The following is a 17,105-nucleotide window of genomic DNA, read 5'->3' on the forward strand; positions in this document are numbered from 1 at the left end:
GTTAGTGATAGAAATACACTGCTTAGAACATAACATGGTATTCAGTAATTGGCAGCTTTTATAATTATGTTTAAGAAGAGTCCAAAACAGAACTTTTTAATCTACCATTGTTGAGAGTTTTCAGAAATGAGCAAATAGCTATAAGCCTACGAATGAAGAGTGGTTTCTCACAGGACAGAGAAAGAGTCACAAGATTCACACTCAAGGCCACAACACAGTGAATGTTTTACTAGATATTAAAGTTTAAAACCACACAGCTTAACAGTCATGTTAACTTTACCACTAGGTGGCAATGATACTGCTGAATTTCACTGACAAGGTTCATTTAAAAACTGAGCAAATACAGAAATTCCAAGATTTTTAGTGCATATTTTCATTTTAGAAAAATGAAAAGTACTTTTATATACAATTTAATTTACACCAGAACGTGTAATTATCTGATTCAATATGTATGCTAATTTCTGATGCTTTCTCTCCTGTTTACTGAGGCAATTCATGCAACAAACACAATTTTAAACAATTGTTGACACAGGTAAGTCTTTTTTAAAAATCTGAACATACATCACAAAGAGAACAGAAATTATGGAAAGCTACAAATATTTCTGAAACTTTAGAAAGCTTTAGAAAGTCCCTACAAAATGCAAGTGTTTCAGTGAAAAAGTTAAAACATTTCAAAAATGACTTTTTTAAAATTTAGGGCCCAAACTTTTAAATTACAAATGAAATTAATATTTACATAGGCAAAGTCTTTTCAATGCCTTGAGTAAACCTACATTGTTAAACAAGTTATCAAAATTCTGACAAATGAAATACCATTTTACAAATGTCAAAATAATAATGATGAAATTCCTTAGAATCTGTCACTTTCCATAATTATTTCTGCTTTCCTCATAATAGATAATTTATGGCTTATTAAAAATAAAAACTCTTTTTCATTCTTTTCACATCATATAGAGAAATTATCACCAAACTTTTCAAATTATAACACTTTCAAGTATATAGTAAAAAAGAAAAAAAAACTTACAAATACCCAAAATATTCCCTCACATATAGGGGGGTGCTCACATCACCATAGGTAACATTACAAAACCTGTACTATAATTAGATGAATAAATACTAGACCTATACTATTAATTATTCAATTAATAACATCCAATTAAAACAAGTCTATTTATTCCCTTTTTATAAATAACCTAAAGTTCCCCAAATTTTCACCTGTTTCTACAAATGAATAAGTCAGAATATCAGCTTTCCAATAGTTTTCTAAGTTTCCTAGCTTTCGAAGTTAGCAACCACTTCCTAATTTCCAGAGAAATCTCCCCTCTAAAACAAAGAAAAGCATGATTCCTAAGTTATTTTATTAATTCACAGATCAGTTTTCTCATTTTGAATTATTATAGATCACTCATTCCATCATTGTATACAAATAATCACTTAAGATGGCTAGCACAATAAAAGATTACTGTGGCTGCCCTCACACAACAAACAAAAGATTTCAGGAAAGTGATCTACCTGTTCACTGTTACCTGTAACTTCTGCTAGAAAATTTATGGAATACCACTCTAATGGAAGGGATAATTATAGATCTATGAAAGTGAACATATATGCGTATGTAACTTACACCTATACAGAATCAGCTTCTGATTACACAAATAAAGGGACAGATGCTACAAAACACATAATCCTTAAACCACTTCAGATATAGATATATATATAGATATATATATACAGTATCTATATTTCACAGGGCTGTGTCTGAGAACTCAGAACACCAAGAAAAGCCATATTGCAAGGAGGTCAAGAGTTACACAATTACCAAAACAATGCTAACACTGATATGCCATTACTGACTTGAGTTTGCCATCTTTTGTTTATTTCTGATGGTGGCTCGAAGTTTACGTATCACCAGTCTATCAGGCAGAATCATATCACCTTGTTGTTCTAGATAATCCAATAAATTTTCAGTCCATTGGAGAGCAGCTGCATGATTAATATGTTTCTCTGGAATCAGTTCTATTTCCTCCTCTTCATTTTCACTGGATTCATCTGTGTGACCTTGTGCTCTTTTGATGATTTCGCTGTCAGTTAAGACTTCATAGCCTGGTTCAGTACTGTCCACTTCAAGCCATTTTTCAATGTTCTCAGTAGGCACATTTTCCAATCCTTTGGTGTGTTGTAAAATGGTAGCGATGGCAGCCACTGAGATATCTTCTTCATCAAAGTCCAGGCCTTCTTTCTCCTCTATGGTAGGGAGAATCCTCTTCCATGCTCTGCTGATGGTAACTGGCTTTACTAAATTCCATGCCATTGCTATTTCATAAAGTGCATCTAGTAGAGTTAGCTTCTTCCAGAATGATCTCAGGTCATTGCCTTCTTCCAAGTTGTTCTGGAGAAGACGCGCTCTGTAGTTTCTCTTCATGGTAGCTATGACTCCCTGATTCAAGGGCTGAATCAAAGAAGCCACATTAGGTGGTAAATATTTAGCAAATATTTGGCCATCATCTGACCTCAGGACGTTTTCATTTGGATGTGTTGGTGAATTATCCAACAAGAGTACAGCCTTTTCTTGCAACCCTTTGGATCTTAAATGCTCTCTTACTTGGGGCACAAAGATCTTATCAAACCACTGTCGGAAAATGGAAAGATCCATCCATGCGCCTTTTTGGCTGAAATAAGAGACTGGCAGGTTTGAGGTGTCAGTTGACTTGAAGGAACGAGGTTTCTTTGCTTTCCCCACAATACAAAGCTTAAGTTTGTGTAAACCTGTTGCATTGGCACAACACATGATAGTGACTCTTTCTTCCATTGACTTGTGCCCAGGGACTGTGCATTTACCTTTGATTACCGAAGTCCTGGAAGGCAGGCATTTCCAAAACAGTCCAGTTTCATCTGCATTGTAGATCTGCTCAGGCTGCAAATTCTCTCGTTCAATATAGTCTCGAAAGTTGCTGCAAAAATCCTCCACAGCAGTCTCATCTCCACTTAATCTTTCGTTTCTAATATTGATCTCTCTAATGCTGTGCCGCTGCTTAAAACGAGTTAACCAACCGGCAGAGGGGTTAAAATCACCATCCATTCCCAAAGCATAAAAGAAGAACTCTGCCCTTTTTGCACAAATTGGTCCAGACACGGGATTCCCTTTTGCTCTTTGCTGGTTGAACCATTCTAGCATCGCTTTGTCCAGTTCCTCATACATGGATGGTTTCATAGATTTCCTCTTAGCCAGAAGACTTGTGGAGTCTGAACTGCTTGCGTAAGTTATGATCTTTTCCTTATTTTTTCTTATATCTCGAACTGTCGTTTCGCCAATTCCATAAATCACTGCCAGTTGTTTGGAAGAACCTCCATCTTCAAGTTTCTTTATTATATCAAGCTTATCTTTAATGGTCAACACCACACGCTTCCGTTTCCCTGACATGGTGAGACTGTGGGACTGTTCCCACACTCACACGGAAGCAACCCACAAAATTGTCTACTCTCACTGACTCACTTTAACACAGCCTTACACACTCACTGTTTCAACCTCACCAGGAACCCGGTGGCCCTGACCCCGTCCCTAGCTGGGCTTGGCTGGCGGAAGTTTCAGGGCTCAGGCCTTTAACTTTACTTGGGCAGCAGAGGAGGCCCAAGTCACCGCGGATAATCCGGATTACAAACATTTGTTTTATTCCCCCAGAGGCTGCGAGAAAGACTATCTCCCCATCGCGACCACAAACCTCCTTCAGGCCCAGATCGCAGGTCAACAGCCGTCACTAACCCGTGCCACACCCCAAAGTTACCGCCGAGAGCGGAAGAGTCAGGGAGTCGGGGACTGGCCCCCTTCCCCAGAGGGACGTGACGCTGGATTCCTTCCCGCAGCCAGACCTTTCTACAGCAAGCCCCACTTCCCCGCTTCGGGCTTACTTAGTCTGCACAGTCCTCCCGGCCCCGCACAAGCCCGCCGAGACCCTCTCCCAACCTCAGTCGGAACCAGTACCCCTCGGCGGCGCCCTGCCTAACGACGGCAGCCGCTCCTCCCACTAGCGCACGCTCCCGGAAGACGCCCCCTCCCGCCAGGCGGCCCCGCCCGTCGCCCCGCCCAGGGGCGGGACTTCCCTTGGCTCCCGGAAGGAGAAGGAACGTGTCTCTTCTGGACTTGGATACCTGGGCGGAGGCAGAGGCGGAGGCGGAGGCTGGGGAGGTTTGGAAGGTGAGAGCGCGGAGGCGGGGCGGGCTCCCTCGGGGCGGGGACTCGGTTTCGCTCCGGCTGCTGAGGGTTTGTTGGAGGGGCGGGGGAAGCCGCGCCTCGCAGCCTGCAGGCGGGAAACGTTCCCGCGGGTGCTCTCGGGGTAGGCGGGGCTGCTCCCTGCAATGCGCTTCGCTCCCCTCGCGCGCCGTGGGGGCCCGCCCGCTCCTTCCGCGAAGGGGAAGTGGGCCGGCCGGATGCGGGGGACGCGGAGGGTGACTTCGCGCGGTTCTCTGATCTTTCCAGATTCTCGTTTGTTTTCTGGGGGTCGAGCGCCTGTAAGCTCTGGGGGTCTGTGACGTTCCGCGCGCTTTCTCGCCAAGCCGTGTCGGAGGGTCCTGGGTCCCAGCCGCGGCGCCCTTCCCATCAGGTGGCAAGGGGCGGGCGGGCGGGCTTGCTGCGCCAGGCGTCTGTGTCCCGCGGAGGAGCCAGGTTTGTATCACGAGATACAACCAGAGTGTCCGGTGTTGTGCTCTGGTGTTAACTCCGAGAGGCTCTGTTCCTTCCTCAGCCCCTCAGCCCTGCTCTGTTTAGCGAACCGTCTTCAGGGTTATAGATTTCGTTGAATGCTATAGTAGTCCGGGATGCTAGCTGGCAGGATTCACTCTTTGCGAAATTGTGGAATACTGAAGCGTGAGCCTAAATGGGGGACATGGGCTTTTTCTATGTATTTCTTGCTGTTTTCCTACTTCTGTCGTGTAGTGCTGCCCTGTTTAGTGGAAGAACTATAATACATTTGTTCCCAGCAATATGGTAAAAGCAAAAAAAAAAGGAATCATATTCTGTAGCCTTTAAATCATGTATTACTCTGGCTTGTTTACATGTTCCGTTCATCAGATTGTGAGCTCCATGGGAGCAGAAACCGTGTCGTTGAATTCTTGAGAAACGCCACAGCTTCGAATTAGTGCTAGCACGTAGTATATGCATTCAGTGCTTTGGTTTGTTACGGTTTCCTCTCCAAACCGTCATACAAAAGGAAACCTTAAGGAGGGGTGATGTTTTTCAGATAGAGCACATCCCTTCTGGTAGAATTTCAGGTAATGGTGCGAGTTCCACTGCCCTTCAAGTTTTTAATTTTTAAACTACCACCTACATTGTTCATAGGGCAAGTGGGTGATTCTTAGAATGAATCTATTTTTGATAAATTAATCTCAAAGTCTAGAATAAAGGATATTTCTTCTGATAAGTTCAGGTAGCATCAAAGTACCCCCCTTTAGTTACCCCTGTGTTAGAGAAAGAGCACAAGGCTTATGGGTTATCGCCCTGACATTCTTTGGCAGACAAGATAGTATGTGCATCTTAAGTGATTTTAACCATGAAGCACAAAGATGTGATAGTACTGATCATCTTCATTCACTTATTTAATGCTTTCTGTTTGGAGCCTCTGTTTTTCTCTTTGCCTAGAAGGTAAGGTATTATTAAAGCTTTGCTTAAACTTTGATTTCAAGAAATTGAGTGTATACTCAGCCTGTATAAAAATTACATCCATTTGCCTGGACTGTTTTGTGAGTGAATTCTAATGCTCAAGAGATGTTTTACCCATCAACCTTTCATTTGTCTCAAGTTCAGTTCACTCACCTTTTCCCTCTGTCATCCTTCTCTCCCCAGCTCACAAATAAAAGTATCCACAATTTTAAAAAAAGAGCCAGCCATAATCAAATTATCTTTTTCAGTGACAATTTGGACATTATTGACATAACAGCAGTTTTGAAACAGGAGAGAGGCCCTGGAAATTTGGCTCTTGGCCAAATGAAATTTTGTTTATGTAAAGTTTGCCTCCTCAATATTCAACATTGAAGTTTTCCAAAATCAATTTTTTCTCACCAGAGACTGCTTATCTTTGGAATCTTTACATTTGGATTCAATGGGGAATCCCTTAAATTTTGTGATCAGTGTCGTCAGTAAGGTGGTAGAGGGAAGCCTTCAAATTTTCATCTCTGTTGCACATTCTTGTTTCGAGTTTTGGATAAATAATTTATAGAAGTTTCTGGCCTAACTCATGTGCTCAGTTACATAATTTAAAAAGCATGTTTGTAAACTTACTCAGACTATTTTAATGATTATTTTCTGGAACTAAAATTTAGCATGAATGAGAGGTACAATAATGACTTTTTGAAAGCATAACTTTTCCTACTTCGTACAAATATAATATTGGCAGCAGTCATTGTGTAACGCTGGACTGGGAATCAGAAGACCTGGTTTCTAATCCCTGTTCTGTCACTGACAAGCTGTGTGATCTTTGGTAAGTCATTTAAAATCCACGTCCTTGGCTTTGACTTTTATAATTGAAGATAGATAATATCTTCCTTCTAGGATCATTGTCAGGACTTTAAAATATGTCTGAAAATGCACTGAAAATTGTTGTACATAAAGGGTGTTTTAATAGCTTACTTACTTATTAAGCTTAAGTAATAGCTTACTTAACTCTGTGGCAGTCACAGGTATTTGTATAGTGTGACTTTCTTAGTTTCTACCATCAAGAGTCACCTCTTGATATGATAAATAGCTGTTTTGCACATGGTAGTTTTGTAAGATAAACATCGAGTGTGTATGAAACTGCTTTTGAGTACTAATAAAAATGATCTTTTACTTTAATGTTCCTACTGCCCATTCTTTAGTGTATCTGCTGAGGCCATATTTGTCTTTGGTTTTCATAAACTTTTTTTCCATTATTTCTCCCAATTCAGAGAGATTTTTATAAAACAGTCTTACCCTCGTATTACAGTGAAAAGTACATATACAGTTAGCTTGTGCAAATTTATAACTATGTGTGCTTAAAAAATACTTCTTTGTACTGTTGCTGCTGCTAAGTCGCTTCAGTCGTGTCCAACTCTGAGAACCTACAGACGGCAGCCAACCAGGCTCCCCCGTCCCTGGGATTCTCCAGGCAAGAACACTGGAGTGGGTTGCCATTTCCTTCTCCAGTGCATGAAAGTGAAAAGTGAAAGTGAAGTCACTCAGTCCTGTAGACTCTTCCCAACCCCATGGACTGCAGCTTACCAGGCTCCTCCACCCATGAGATTTTCCAGGCAAGAGTACTGGAGTGGGTTGCCATTGCTTTCTCCAACTTCTTTGTACTACATGGCTTCAAAATATAACCTACATAATTTACCTAGTGCTTAATAAAAAGAAATAGTAATCTGTTTAAAACTTGAAAGAGAAACTGGGTGGACATATCTGGAAGCACTATAGTGTACAAAAATCCATACTTTGAAAAACAACATAGAGATCTTTTAAAAAAAGAGTGCAGTTTTATTCTTTGCTGATTTTAATACAGATTTTCTATAAGATGCAATCTGAGTGTAATTTCAAATAGCAGAATATTTGGTCTATGGACTAGGATTTGTTCAATTACTATTACAATGCCGAATGTATTTTGTAGCAGTTACTGTCATAAGATTGCCTACATTATAATATCTTTTGTATAGTCTTAGCAACTGTTGTTCTTATTTTGTATGAGTTGTTACCATTATAGAAACAGTTACACTGTCTTATAAACATAACGGAATCTGTACAATCAAATAGGTGATAACTCTCCCCCACCAAAAAAAAAGTAAGCATCTTGGGGAGCCATAAACTTGGTTCAGTAACACTTCCATTGCTCAAAAAAGATGTGACATTCTAGTTTTGAAATTACTGTCAGTTTGTAGTACATTTTAAACATATCTTTAATAGTAGTTAGTCTTCATCTTTTCAAACTGGATTTCATTTCTGGAAGCTGGTAACAGTCCCTTCTGACTAGGACAAGTGAATAAAGTGGATATTTAAACCTCTCTTTGGAATAAAAACCAAAGTGTAAGTATTTTCATATTTTTTGAAACTATGGTTTTTAGAAAATGTCCAGAATATTCTGTGCCATCGTAGCAATATTGAAACAGTACAACCTCATAAAGTGATTTCTTTAAAGGAGATAGCACTCAGTTAAATACATATGTTCTTACATGGGTATTTTGAGGTCATCTCATTGCATTGTGATCATATTTCTCTTTTCCTTAGCAGCCATAGGGGGGAAAAAAAAAATATATATATATATATATATATGTTACTGTTTTTCTAGTTATCTTGCCTCTAATTGTTCCTTTATACTTGGGGATGATTTTAATGGTGTTCCTGGTGGCTCAGTGTTAAAAGACTCTGCCTGCAATGCAGGAGACCCAAGTTCAATCCCTGGGTCGGGAAGATTCCCCTGGAGAAGGGAATGGCATCCCACTCCAGTATTCTTGCCTGGAGAAGCCCATGGACAGAGGAGCCTGACGGGCGGTAGTCCATAGGGTCACAAAAAGTCGGACACAACTGAGTCACTAACACTTTCACTTTGTTTCACCCTTTTCTGAATCAGAAACTTAGAGCATTTGTTTTCCTTCCAAATACTGTGCTCTGTTTCACCATTCAACTGTTTTCTCACCTATGTTATTGGATTGTTAATAAGTTTTCTATTGGATTATGTTGTACCTTTAGTTTTTAACGGTTTAAGCCATTACCATTTTACTGAAGTATATAAAGGCTGAAATCTGAGTAGATAAGTTATCGTTCAGTTTTGCATCATTAACTTTTTTTATGTCTATTACTACTATACAACTTTCTTCATACGTATGATTAATCTTTTGTGTTATAATTCATTTCTCTGTTCAGAATCCTTCTTTGCTTATGGGAGGAATCGTTCTGTAATGCCACCCTACTTTTCTATATCAGTCCCTTTTTTCCCCAGCATAAAGCCTTTTTTCGTGTCTTCTTGGTCATACTTATTTACTAAATGTGTTTGTTCTCAGTGCCAAAATTTTGACTTTATCATTTTTTCCTGCCTGAAATCCCTTTTTCTTTCCTTCTCTCTGTTGAAATGTAATCAACTCTTCAGAGGTGTGTCGGGTCATAGCTGTTCAACAAAATCTTCAGTGAAACACTTGCTGTTCTGATCTTCCTGCATCTTTACACTTTTATTGCAGTTACTTTTTATCACCCATTTTGTACTAAATGAATTCTACCTAGTATTTTGCTTAATTATTATGTTTCAGTGTTTTATCTGTGTATTATCTACAGTGTTCAGTGTATTATCTACACATGGATAATAATTGAAGAACAAGACTATGATTTTTGTATGAACCTCTTTCCTTAAAACATATATAGCATAATTCAGAACAGATGTTCATATGATGCTTTCATAGATGTTCAATAAATTATTTGTTGAATAAGTATTCTGCCATCTTCACTCAGTTATTTCATGTGATTTTACCTTTGTGAACCATTTGATAACATCAAATAAATATAGTTTGTACCGTAAATCCGTTCATTGTTGTAATCTGATTGTCATTATGATATTCCTAATAACTTTATTTTGTAGAAGCTTAAGTGAAAATGGTACATGTTAGAAGATATGAAACAAGGAAAAATTCTAAAACTCAAGGGCATGAACAGAAATCTCGAGTCGATTGGAGGCGGACTAAAAGAAGTAGTATCTCGCAGTTATGTGAAAGTGATGACGAGCTTGAGAGTGATGAAAGTGTTGACAGTATTGAAAGTGCTGACAGTGACGAAGATCCTGACAGTAGCAAGGGGTCTGATCACATTAAGAAGCCAGAAAATGAAAGAGAGCTTAAATTAATTAATGTTGAAGGTGAAGGAAATAGTAGTAAGCATCTCATTAACACTGACAATAGTTCAACATATGAAGAAGAAAAGAACAAAACTAAACATGGAAGTATTGACTTAGCAGATCATGAAAAGGGTTCAGGTCAAGAGGAGGGTGATCTCAACAAACACACTGGACAAATAACAGAGGAGGATTTAGAAGAAGAACCCATCAAGCGAGGGAAGAGAAAAAGGATCTCCTCTGTGATGTGTGACAGTGATGAGAGTGACGACAGTGATATCCTAGCTGGGAGAGTGGGTGTTAAACATCCACGCAGAGTGGTCGAAGATGAATGTTCCTCAGTGGAGATGGAGCAAAACATTCCTGAAAAAACTTCAGCTACAAGAAAGCGAGAACAGCTGCAGAAACTGAAAGAACTCTCAAAACAGAGATCTCGTCAGAGACGTAATAGTAGTAGAGATTTTGAGGTGTGTTCTATTTTATTGGTTTTCTTACTGTTTTTAAATTTTTATTTAAATTATTTAACTTCTATAAAAATCAAAGTGCTGAGTCTGTTCTCTTTTGCAATAATTCTAGAATTTATTTTTTAGTGAAGTATCCTTGGGCATGTTTGATTGCAGTATTGCATCTAATAATATTTTATTATGAGCCTCATTCCTTCACTCTTTAAAAATTAAGATTTTGTTTTGTCTGACTTTTCCCATTTTTTATTTCTTCTTGTAACCTTAATGTCCATTTTAAACATTTTATCACTTACTAGGGTATGTTATCTTTTTCCTAATTTCAAAAGTTCAGCATCTAACATGACAAGACTTTTTTCAACCTTAAGATATGAAATTATTTTGTACCGATCATTGTTTGTTTCACATTTGATCTTTTAATTTCATATCCCTAATGACAGTTTTAAAGGTACACTTTATTAAAAGGTATGTTTTAATTTAACTAGGACTCTGAAAAGAAATCCTCCCCCAGCAGTGATGAAAATGATGTTGAGGAGGAAGAGGAAGAAGACAGTGATTATGAATTTGGTGAAGATGGAGATCATTATATTATTGATGGCTTTGTAGTACAAGATGAGGAGGGTGATGACGATAATAAAAGCCAACGAGGAGAACAATTGACTACATCACAACGGAAATCAATAGAACAGAATTCTCTTTGTAAGTTAAATATCAGATGTTTTATCACTTATTCTAATTATTATGTCAAGTATTGAATCAGCCTTTTACTATCATATTCTAAATCTTTGATTAGGAACTATGGTTTCGTTTTCAGGTGACTTTGTCTGTATAATAATACTTTATTCTAGTGGTTTGTGAGAACCCTTTAAACTCTTAAACATACTAGAGAACCCTAAAGAGCTTTTGTTTCTGTGAGTTATATCTATCAACATTTACCATTGTAGAAATACAAAAGAGAAATTTAAAATATATTTATTAATTAAATGACAAAATTCTTATGTGATAAGCTCATTACATGTTGAAAAAATAACTTTTCCCAAAAAATGAGAAGAATGGCATTGTTTTACATTTATATTTAATATCTAGCCTAGTACAAGGCAGCTGGATTCTTGAATCTGCTTTTGCATTCAGTCTATATTTACATTAAATTAGATGAAAGCAGTTTTGTTTCATAGAAGTAGATAGCTGGAAAAAGGAGAGTTGTTTCTAAAGCATTTTCAAAATAATTGTGGATAGTCTCACTGACACTGCACCAAAATTCAACAGGTTTCTTAAATAACTTGTTCTTAAGTTTCTTAAAGATTAGTTGCAGTTTGGAGTCTGAAAGCATATAAATGAACTTTTAGTACTTACATTTCACTCCATTGATGTCTTTTAATTTGAATGGATCTTTTACTTATTTATGATTTTGTAACATCATGCATTGGTTTGGAAAATATTGGTTCGCTGGTTATGTGAAACTGAAGTCGCTCAGTCCTGTCCAACTGTTTGTGACTCGGACAAAGAGCTACATGGTCTGTAGCTCACCAGGCTCCTCCGTCCATGGGATTTTCCAGACAAGAGTACTAGAGTGGGTTGCGATTTCCTTCTCCAGAGGATCTTCCCAACGCAGGGATTGAACCCGGGTCTCCTGCATTATAAGCAGATGCTTTACCATCTGAGACACCAGGGAAATCTATATACTGGTTATATCTCTCTCTCTTTAGTCACTCAGTCATGTCTGACTCTTGCAACCCCATGGACTGTAGCCCACCAGGCTCCTCTGTCCATGGGATTCTCCAGGCAACAATACTGGAGTGGGTTGCCATTTCCTTCTCCAGGGGATCTTCCCAACCAAGGAGTTAGCCCTTCTTTACCTACTGAGCTATGAGTGAATCCTCCATATTTTGATACGTTTCACTGCATAATATTTTAAAAATCACATTCATTAATATCACCACCAGTATCATCAAAAAATTCTTTAGGTATTGGGAAATTCCATTGTCAGGCTCATAGTAGCAAATACAGGTTTTTCAAAATTCTGATTTCTGCTCAAATACCAGTTTTTATCTTCGGTAACAAACACTGGTGAGTTCTTGAAAGGACAGATTTTCTTTGTTCATTTCGATCAAATATTTGGCAGATGCCTGAATAACCATAGTTGGTCAACAGTTCTTTCAGGTAAACTTGGTATTTCAAATATACTTGAAAAATGAGGCTCACAACTTAGTTTTAAAAGACATATACTCAGATTCATGACTTAATAGAAATGGTAATTTTTACTGCTTCATCAAGGACATTTTTAAATGAAAGTAGCTTTTTTACTGAATGCATAGCAATGATGACTATAGTGATTACTAATAGCTTGATTCCACAGCCATGATTCATGTTAAGGGGCCAGCTGCCTTATCCATAGTTACTTTTGCACCATCAGTGACAATGGCAAAATGGCAAAAACAACAGATAATTATCTTAATATTATAGCTTTGACTTCACCAATCCCCTTAAATGGACTTGGAGACTTACAGGGGTCTGTAGACCACAGTTTGAGAACCACTGGTGTTATCTGGACTTTTGAAGTATTACATAGTGAAACTTGTCGGGAAATTAGAATCATTTATATATACATATAATAAACAATAGGACCCTAAAATATTAGGGTGTCTTTAAATGTGTATATTTTTGTTCTGATCCCTATAATTGTACATAAATTTAAAGACTGTTTTTATGATATTTTACACCTGTGGTATAAACAGAATGTTGGATGAAAACTTTTTTTTTCCCCTTCAAGAATGCATATTTCCAAAAGGCATTTAAAAGGCATGTTTACTAAAGTTAAGTGTAATATGATTCAGTTTAGATACTGTGATTTAAATAAAATAGTAGATTGAGGTATGATTTAAATTTCAAGAAAATCAAGAAATCAGTTACAGAGATGCCAGTGATAGGCATAGGCATCTGTATGTTGAAAATTAATGACTGTTTTCCTTATATCAGTAAGTACTGGTTCACATGCCATCAGGACATTTGAATCTCAGAGAAAGTCAGGAAGTGTCCCATCATTCTGGATATTAGTATCTAGGATGTGATAAACATTTATGGAACGATACCTACCCCTAGGGGCTTCCCTGGTGGCTCAGTGGTAAAGAACCCACCTGCAATGCAGGAGATGCAGGTTCGATCCCTGGGTTTGGAAGATCCTCTGGAGAAGGGAATGGCAACCCACTCCAGTATTCTTGCCTAGGTAATCCCATGGACAGAGGAGCCTGACGGGCTACAGTCCATGGGGGTTCCAAAAGAGTCAGACATGACTTAGTGACTAAACAACCACCACCCAGTCATAGCCACTCCAAATAAAAGTCCAGCACATGGAAAGTATCTTAACTCTCTTCTCTATCCTATACTTTTATGCTTACCTTTGGTTTTTTAAGGGAAGTTTTAGATTTACTGGAAAGTTAAGTGGAAAGTACAGAGAGTTTCTAGATAACCCATGACACACAGTTGCCCTGTTATTAACATCTTGCATTATCTTGATGTATCTGGTGTAGTTGATGAGCCAGTATTGATAATTGATACATTATTAACTGTAGTTCATAGTTTGCATCTAGGTTCACTCTTTGTGTTGTACATTCTGTGGGTTTTAGAAATGTATAATGATGCAACAGGTATCCACCATTACAATATCAGAACAGTTTCACTCCTAAAATTATCCTGTTCTCCACCTAGTCATCCCTCCCTCCCACCCCTGAACCCCTAGCAACCACTGACCTTTTTAATGTCTCCATAGTTTTGCTTTTGCCAAAATGTTTTTATCATGGGAATCATACAGCATGTATCCTTTTCAGATTGGCATATTTCACTTAACAATGCATTTAAATTTCCTCCATGTCTTAATGTGCATGATAGCTCATTTCCTTTTATCACTGAATAATATTCCATTGTATGGATGTACCAGTTTGTTTATCTATTCACCTGTTGAGGGATGTTTTGGTTGCTTCCAAGTTTTGCCAATTATGAATAAAGCTGCTATAAATATTTGTGTGAAAATTTATCTATGGACGTAAGTTTTCAGCTCATGTGGGTAAATATCAAGGAGCCCTGTGCTTGTTTTTAACACTGAGCATATCCACCTGAGAAGGAGATGTACCTCATTTTTATGCAATACATTTTATCTTTTGTGTTCTTAATTGCAGCTTTTCCTTCTGACTCTGTCCTCACAATCTCCCTTTTCTCAACTTGCAACTGTATTAATGCCTTTCCTCCCTTGAGTTATCATGTTCTTCTATTAGCTGCTATTCTAAACTTATCTTTTGTTCAGAATTTCCCAATAACTGCAAAGCACTGTACTTAGACTGTTATACCCATCAATCCAGTGAAATTGTTCTTACTAAAATTAGTGACAACTTTTAAGTTGCCAAAATGCTCTTTGGTCCTTGTTAGCCTGATATTGCTGTGTGTTTTGCCACTAGCCATTGACAGTTCTCATTTTCACAGGTGTTTTTGTTTTTTTTTTTTTTTTTTAGCTTCTTGTCTCCCCTTTGTAATAGTGCATTCCTGTTTTTCCATTTGCCATGTAAATATTAATGTTTCTAAAGGTTCCATCCTCATACTGCCTTCATTTTACTTGTGCTTCAGGCAGTCTCTGCCCCGTAACTTCAGCCTAATCTCTGGGGAGGTTCCCAAGCTTTTATTTCCAGCACAGACTTCTCCATAGTGTAAGACCCAATTTTTTAATCTTCTTAGTGAACATTTTCATCATGGTGTCTTTCAGACACCTCAGACTCAATATGTACAAATCTAAATGATTAAGAGGGAGCATAAGGAAGTTTTGGGGTGGTGATATAACTTCTGTTTTTGATTGTCATGGTGGTTACACAGCTTTGTGTTTTGGTCATAAAACTGTGCACCAAAAAGAGTGAATTTTATGGTATGTGAAAAAGTAAAACTCAATAAAGAAATCCAAATGACCATCCCCACTTTCACAAAATAACCTAGGTGGTTAATCAACTTCTCTTCTCTTTGTAATCCTAATACACATTAGACCTGCCCACACATTATAGGAACTTACTAGTTGGATGGATGGATGATTAAAATAAACATATCAACTGAAGGTTCCTGAAGACAGAAAAATGTTAGGTATTACCAGATTTATTAAAACATCAGAGGAAAAACAAGCTACATATTTGAAGATGATGATTTATGACTTGGTTAATGTTTTTAATACTTATTAGTGACTGCTGTTTATGAATATAGTATATATAGTTTTTATATGCCAAGGGATTATGTTCTAAAAGTTGCTGTAAATTAATACCTACATTAGAAAATCAAAATATATTTTCTCATTAAAGCAATATTCTGTAGGATGAATAATAACACAGTTCTCTGACCTGAGTTAGGTTGGTATTCCCAGATTTATTCTATCCTCTGCCTCAACCTCTATAGGAACACTGATAACTACTCATATTCAATGTCTGATCAGAATTTGGGAGAGACATTTCGTAACTCCAAATTCAGTTCTCAGTTGAGACAATCAGTGACATATGCAATTTTACCTTTTTGAAGAGAACAGTTATACCATAGGACGACATTTTCTCACTTCCTTGCTCTCTGCCATTTGGCTCTGAGAGGTATTTTCACCTGTAACACTTTAGAATAGTTTCCTTCCTACTGTATGGTTGAAGGACTTAAAGATAATCAGAGTATTTTCCTCTTTTAACACCTATTATTATTTATTCATATTTATTCTGAGACTGCAACTCCCAGAAAAGATACCAAAGGAAGTAGAGGGATGGACTAGCAGTGGCTCAATGAATTCAGAACTATATGGTTCACATGGTAATCTTATACACATAGAGGGGAACATCTTCTGATTTGTAAATATTAAAAATACATTATTCTTTCAGTATTCTATCATAGGTTCACAGTGACAGAGAACAAAGTAGTAGGTTATCAGAGCACATCTCAGCCTACTAGTGCCTTGGTAGAAAAATACTTGCTAGATTACTGGAAGTTAGAGTGAGTGAACATTAACTTGGTCTCCACCTAGCAATCAAGCAGAATCATTCTATCAGTACACTGCGTAGGACTAAGAACAGTCTCACAACCATTTATGTTAAATATTAAATCCTCTCCTCTGGAGAAGTTCTCCTCTTGTTCTAAGATAAATAAAAAGTACCTGTAAAATCATGGCACAAAGGAAAGGTGATGTTACCCTGAAGACCGAAGCAAAGAAAATGCTCATGAAAAAATGTTTCATTAAAGGAAACGTAAGAAAATTGTACAAAGCATTTGCCTTGCAGTGTTAAGAAAAAGAAACAGGAAATCATAAGGAGAGAACAATTTGAGGTGAAAGAGAAGTAGTTAAAGATAAGCTGCCAGAAAATGAAAAATACAAAATCAGAAATGAAGTATACATTGGAAGCAATGAGCTTCCCTGGTGGCTCAGACGGTAAAGCGTCTGCCTGCAATGCGGGAAACCCGGGTTTGATTCCTGGGTCGGGAAGATCCCCTGGAGAAGGAAATGGCAATCCAGCACTCTTGCCTGGAAAATCCCATGGATGGAGGAACCTGATAGGCTACAGTCCATGGGGTCACCAAAGAGTCAGACACGACTGAGCGACTTCACTTTGACTTTCAGAGAGCCGAGTTAGCAGTTTAGGAATCTCATCAATAATATGCAGGTTAAACCCAAGAAGTTTCTAGCATAAAGAGAAAAAAACATTTCTGCAGAGAAGATAACATAAAGGAATAGAAATGAAGACACTATTTCACAAATTATTAGCTGGGAAAATACATAACACATGGAAATCTAAAGAAAGAAAATTATATAACCTTAGATATGTAAAAGGAAATT

General features: G+C 37.8%; 2 protein-coding genes across 26 annotated transcripts in view; one reads left to right on the forward strand and one right to left on the reverse strand.

The window, feature by feature from the left end:
* Positions 1 to 201: 201 nt before the first annotated feature.
* JRKL (JRK like) lies at positions 202 to 4,065 on the reverse strand. The gene has a single exon (XM_069554891.1). The coding sequence runs from the start codon at positions 3,416 to 3,418 to the stop codon at positions 1,844 to 1,846; it is 1,575 nt and encodes a 524-aa protein (XP_069410992.1). The 5' UTR covers positions 3,419 to 4,065; the 3' UTR covers positions 202 to 1,843.
* Positions 4,066 to 4,080: 15 nt separating this feature from the next.
* Positions 4,081 to 17,105, forward strand: part of CCDC82 (coiled-coil domain containing 82) — a 32,002-nt gene continuing 18,977 nt past the window's right edge. For 2 of the 25 annotated variants that reach the window (XM_069554916.1, XM_069554897.1), the window contains exons 1-4: positions 4,106 to 4,189; positions 6,387 to 6,467; positions 9,564 to 10,279; positions 10,759 to 10,972. In XM_069554916.1, coding sequence (XP_069411017.1) covers positions 9,578 to 10,279; positions 10,759 to 10,972 — 916 coding nt within the window. In that variant the 5' untranslated portion in view covers positions 4,106 to 4,189; positions 6,387 to 6,467; positions 9,564 to 9,577. The other 23 variants (XM_069554914.1, XM_069554892.1, XM_069554918.1 and 20 more) reach the window with 21 other exon arrangements.

The sequence above is a fragment of the Ovis canadensis genome, chromosome 15, assembly GCF_042477335.2.
Source record: "Ovis canadensis isolate MfBH-ARS-UI-01 breed Bighorn chromosome 15, ARS-UI_OviCan_v2, whole genome shotgun sequence".
Lineage (NCBI taxonomy): Eukaryota > Metazoa > Chordata > Mammalia > Artiodactyla > Bovidae > Ovis > Ovis canadensis.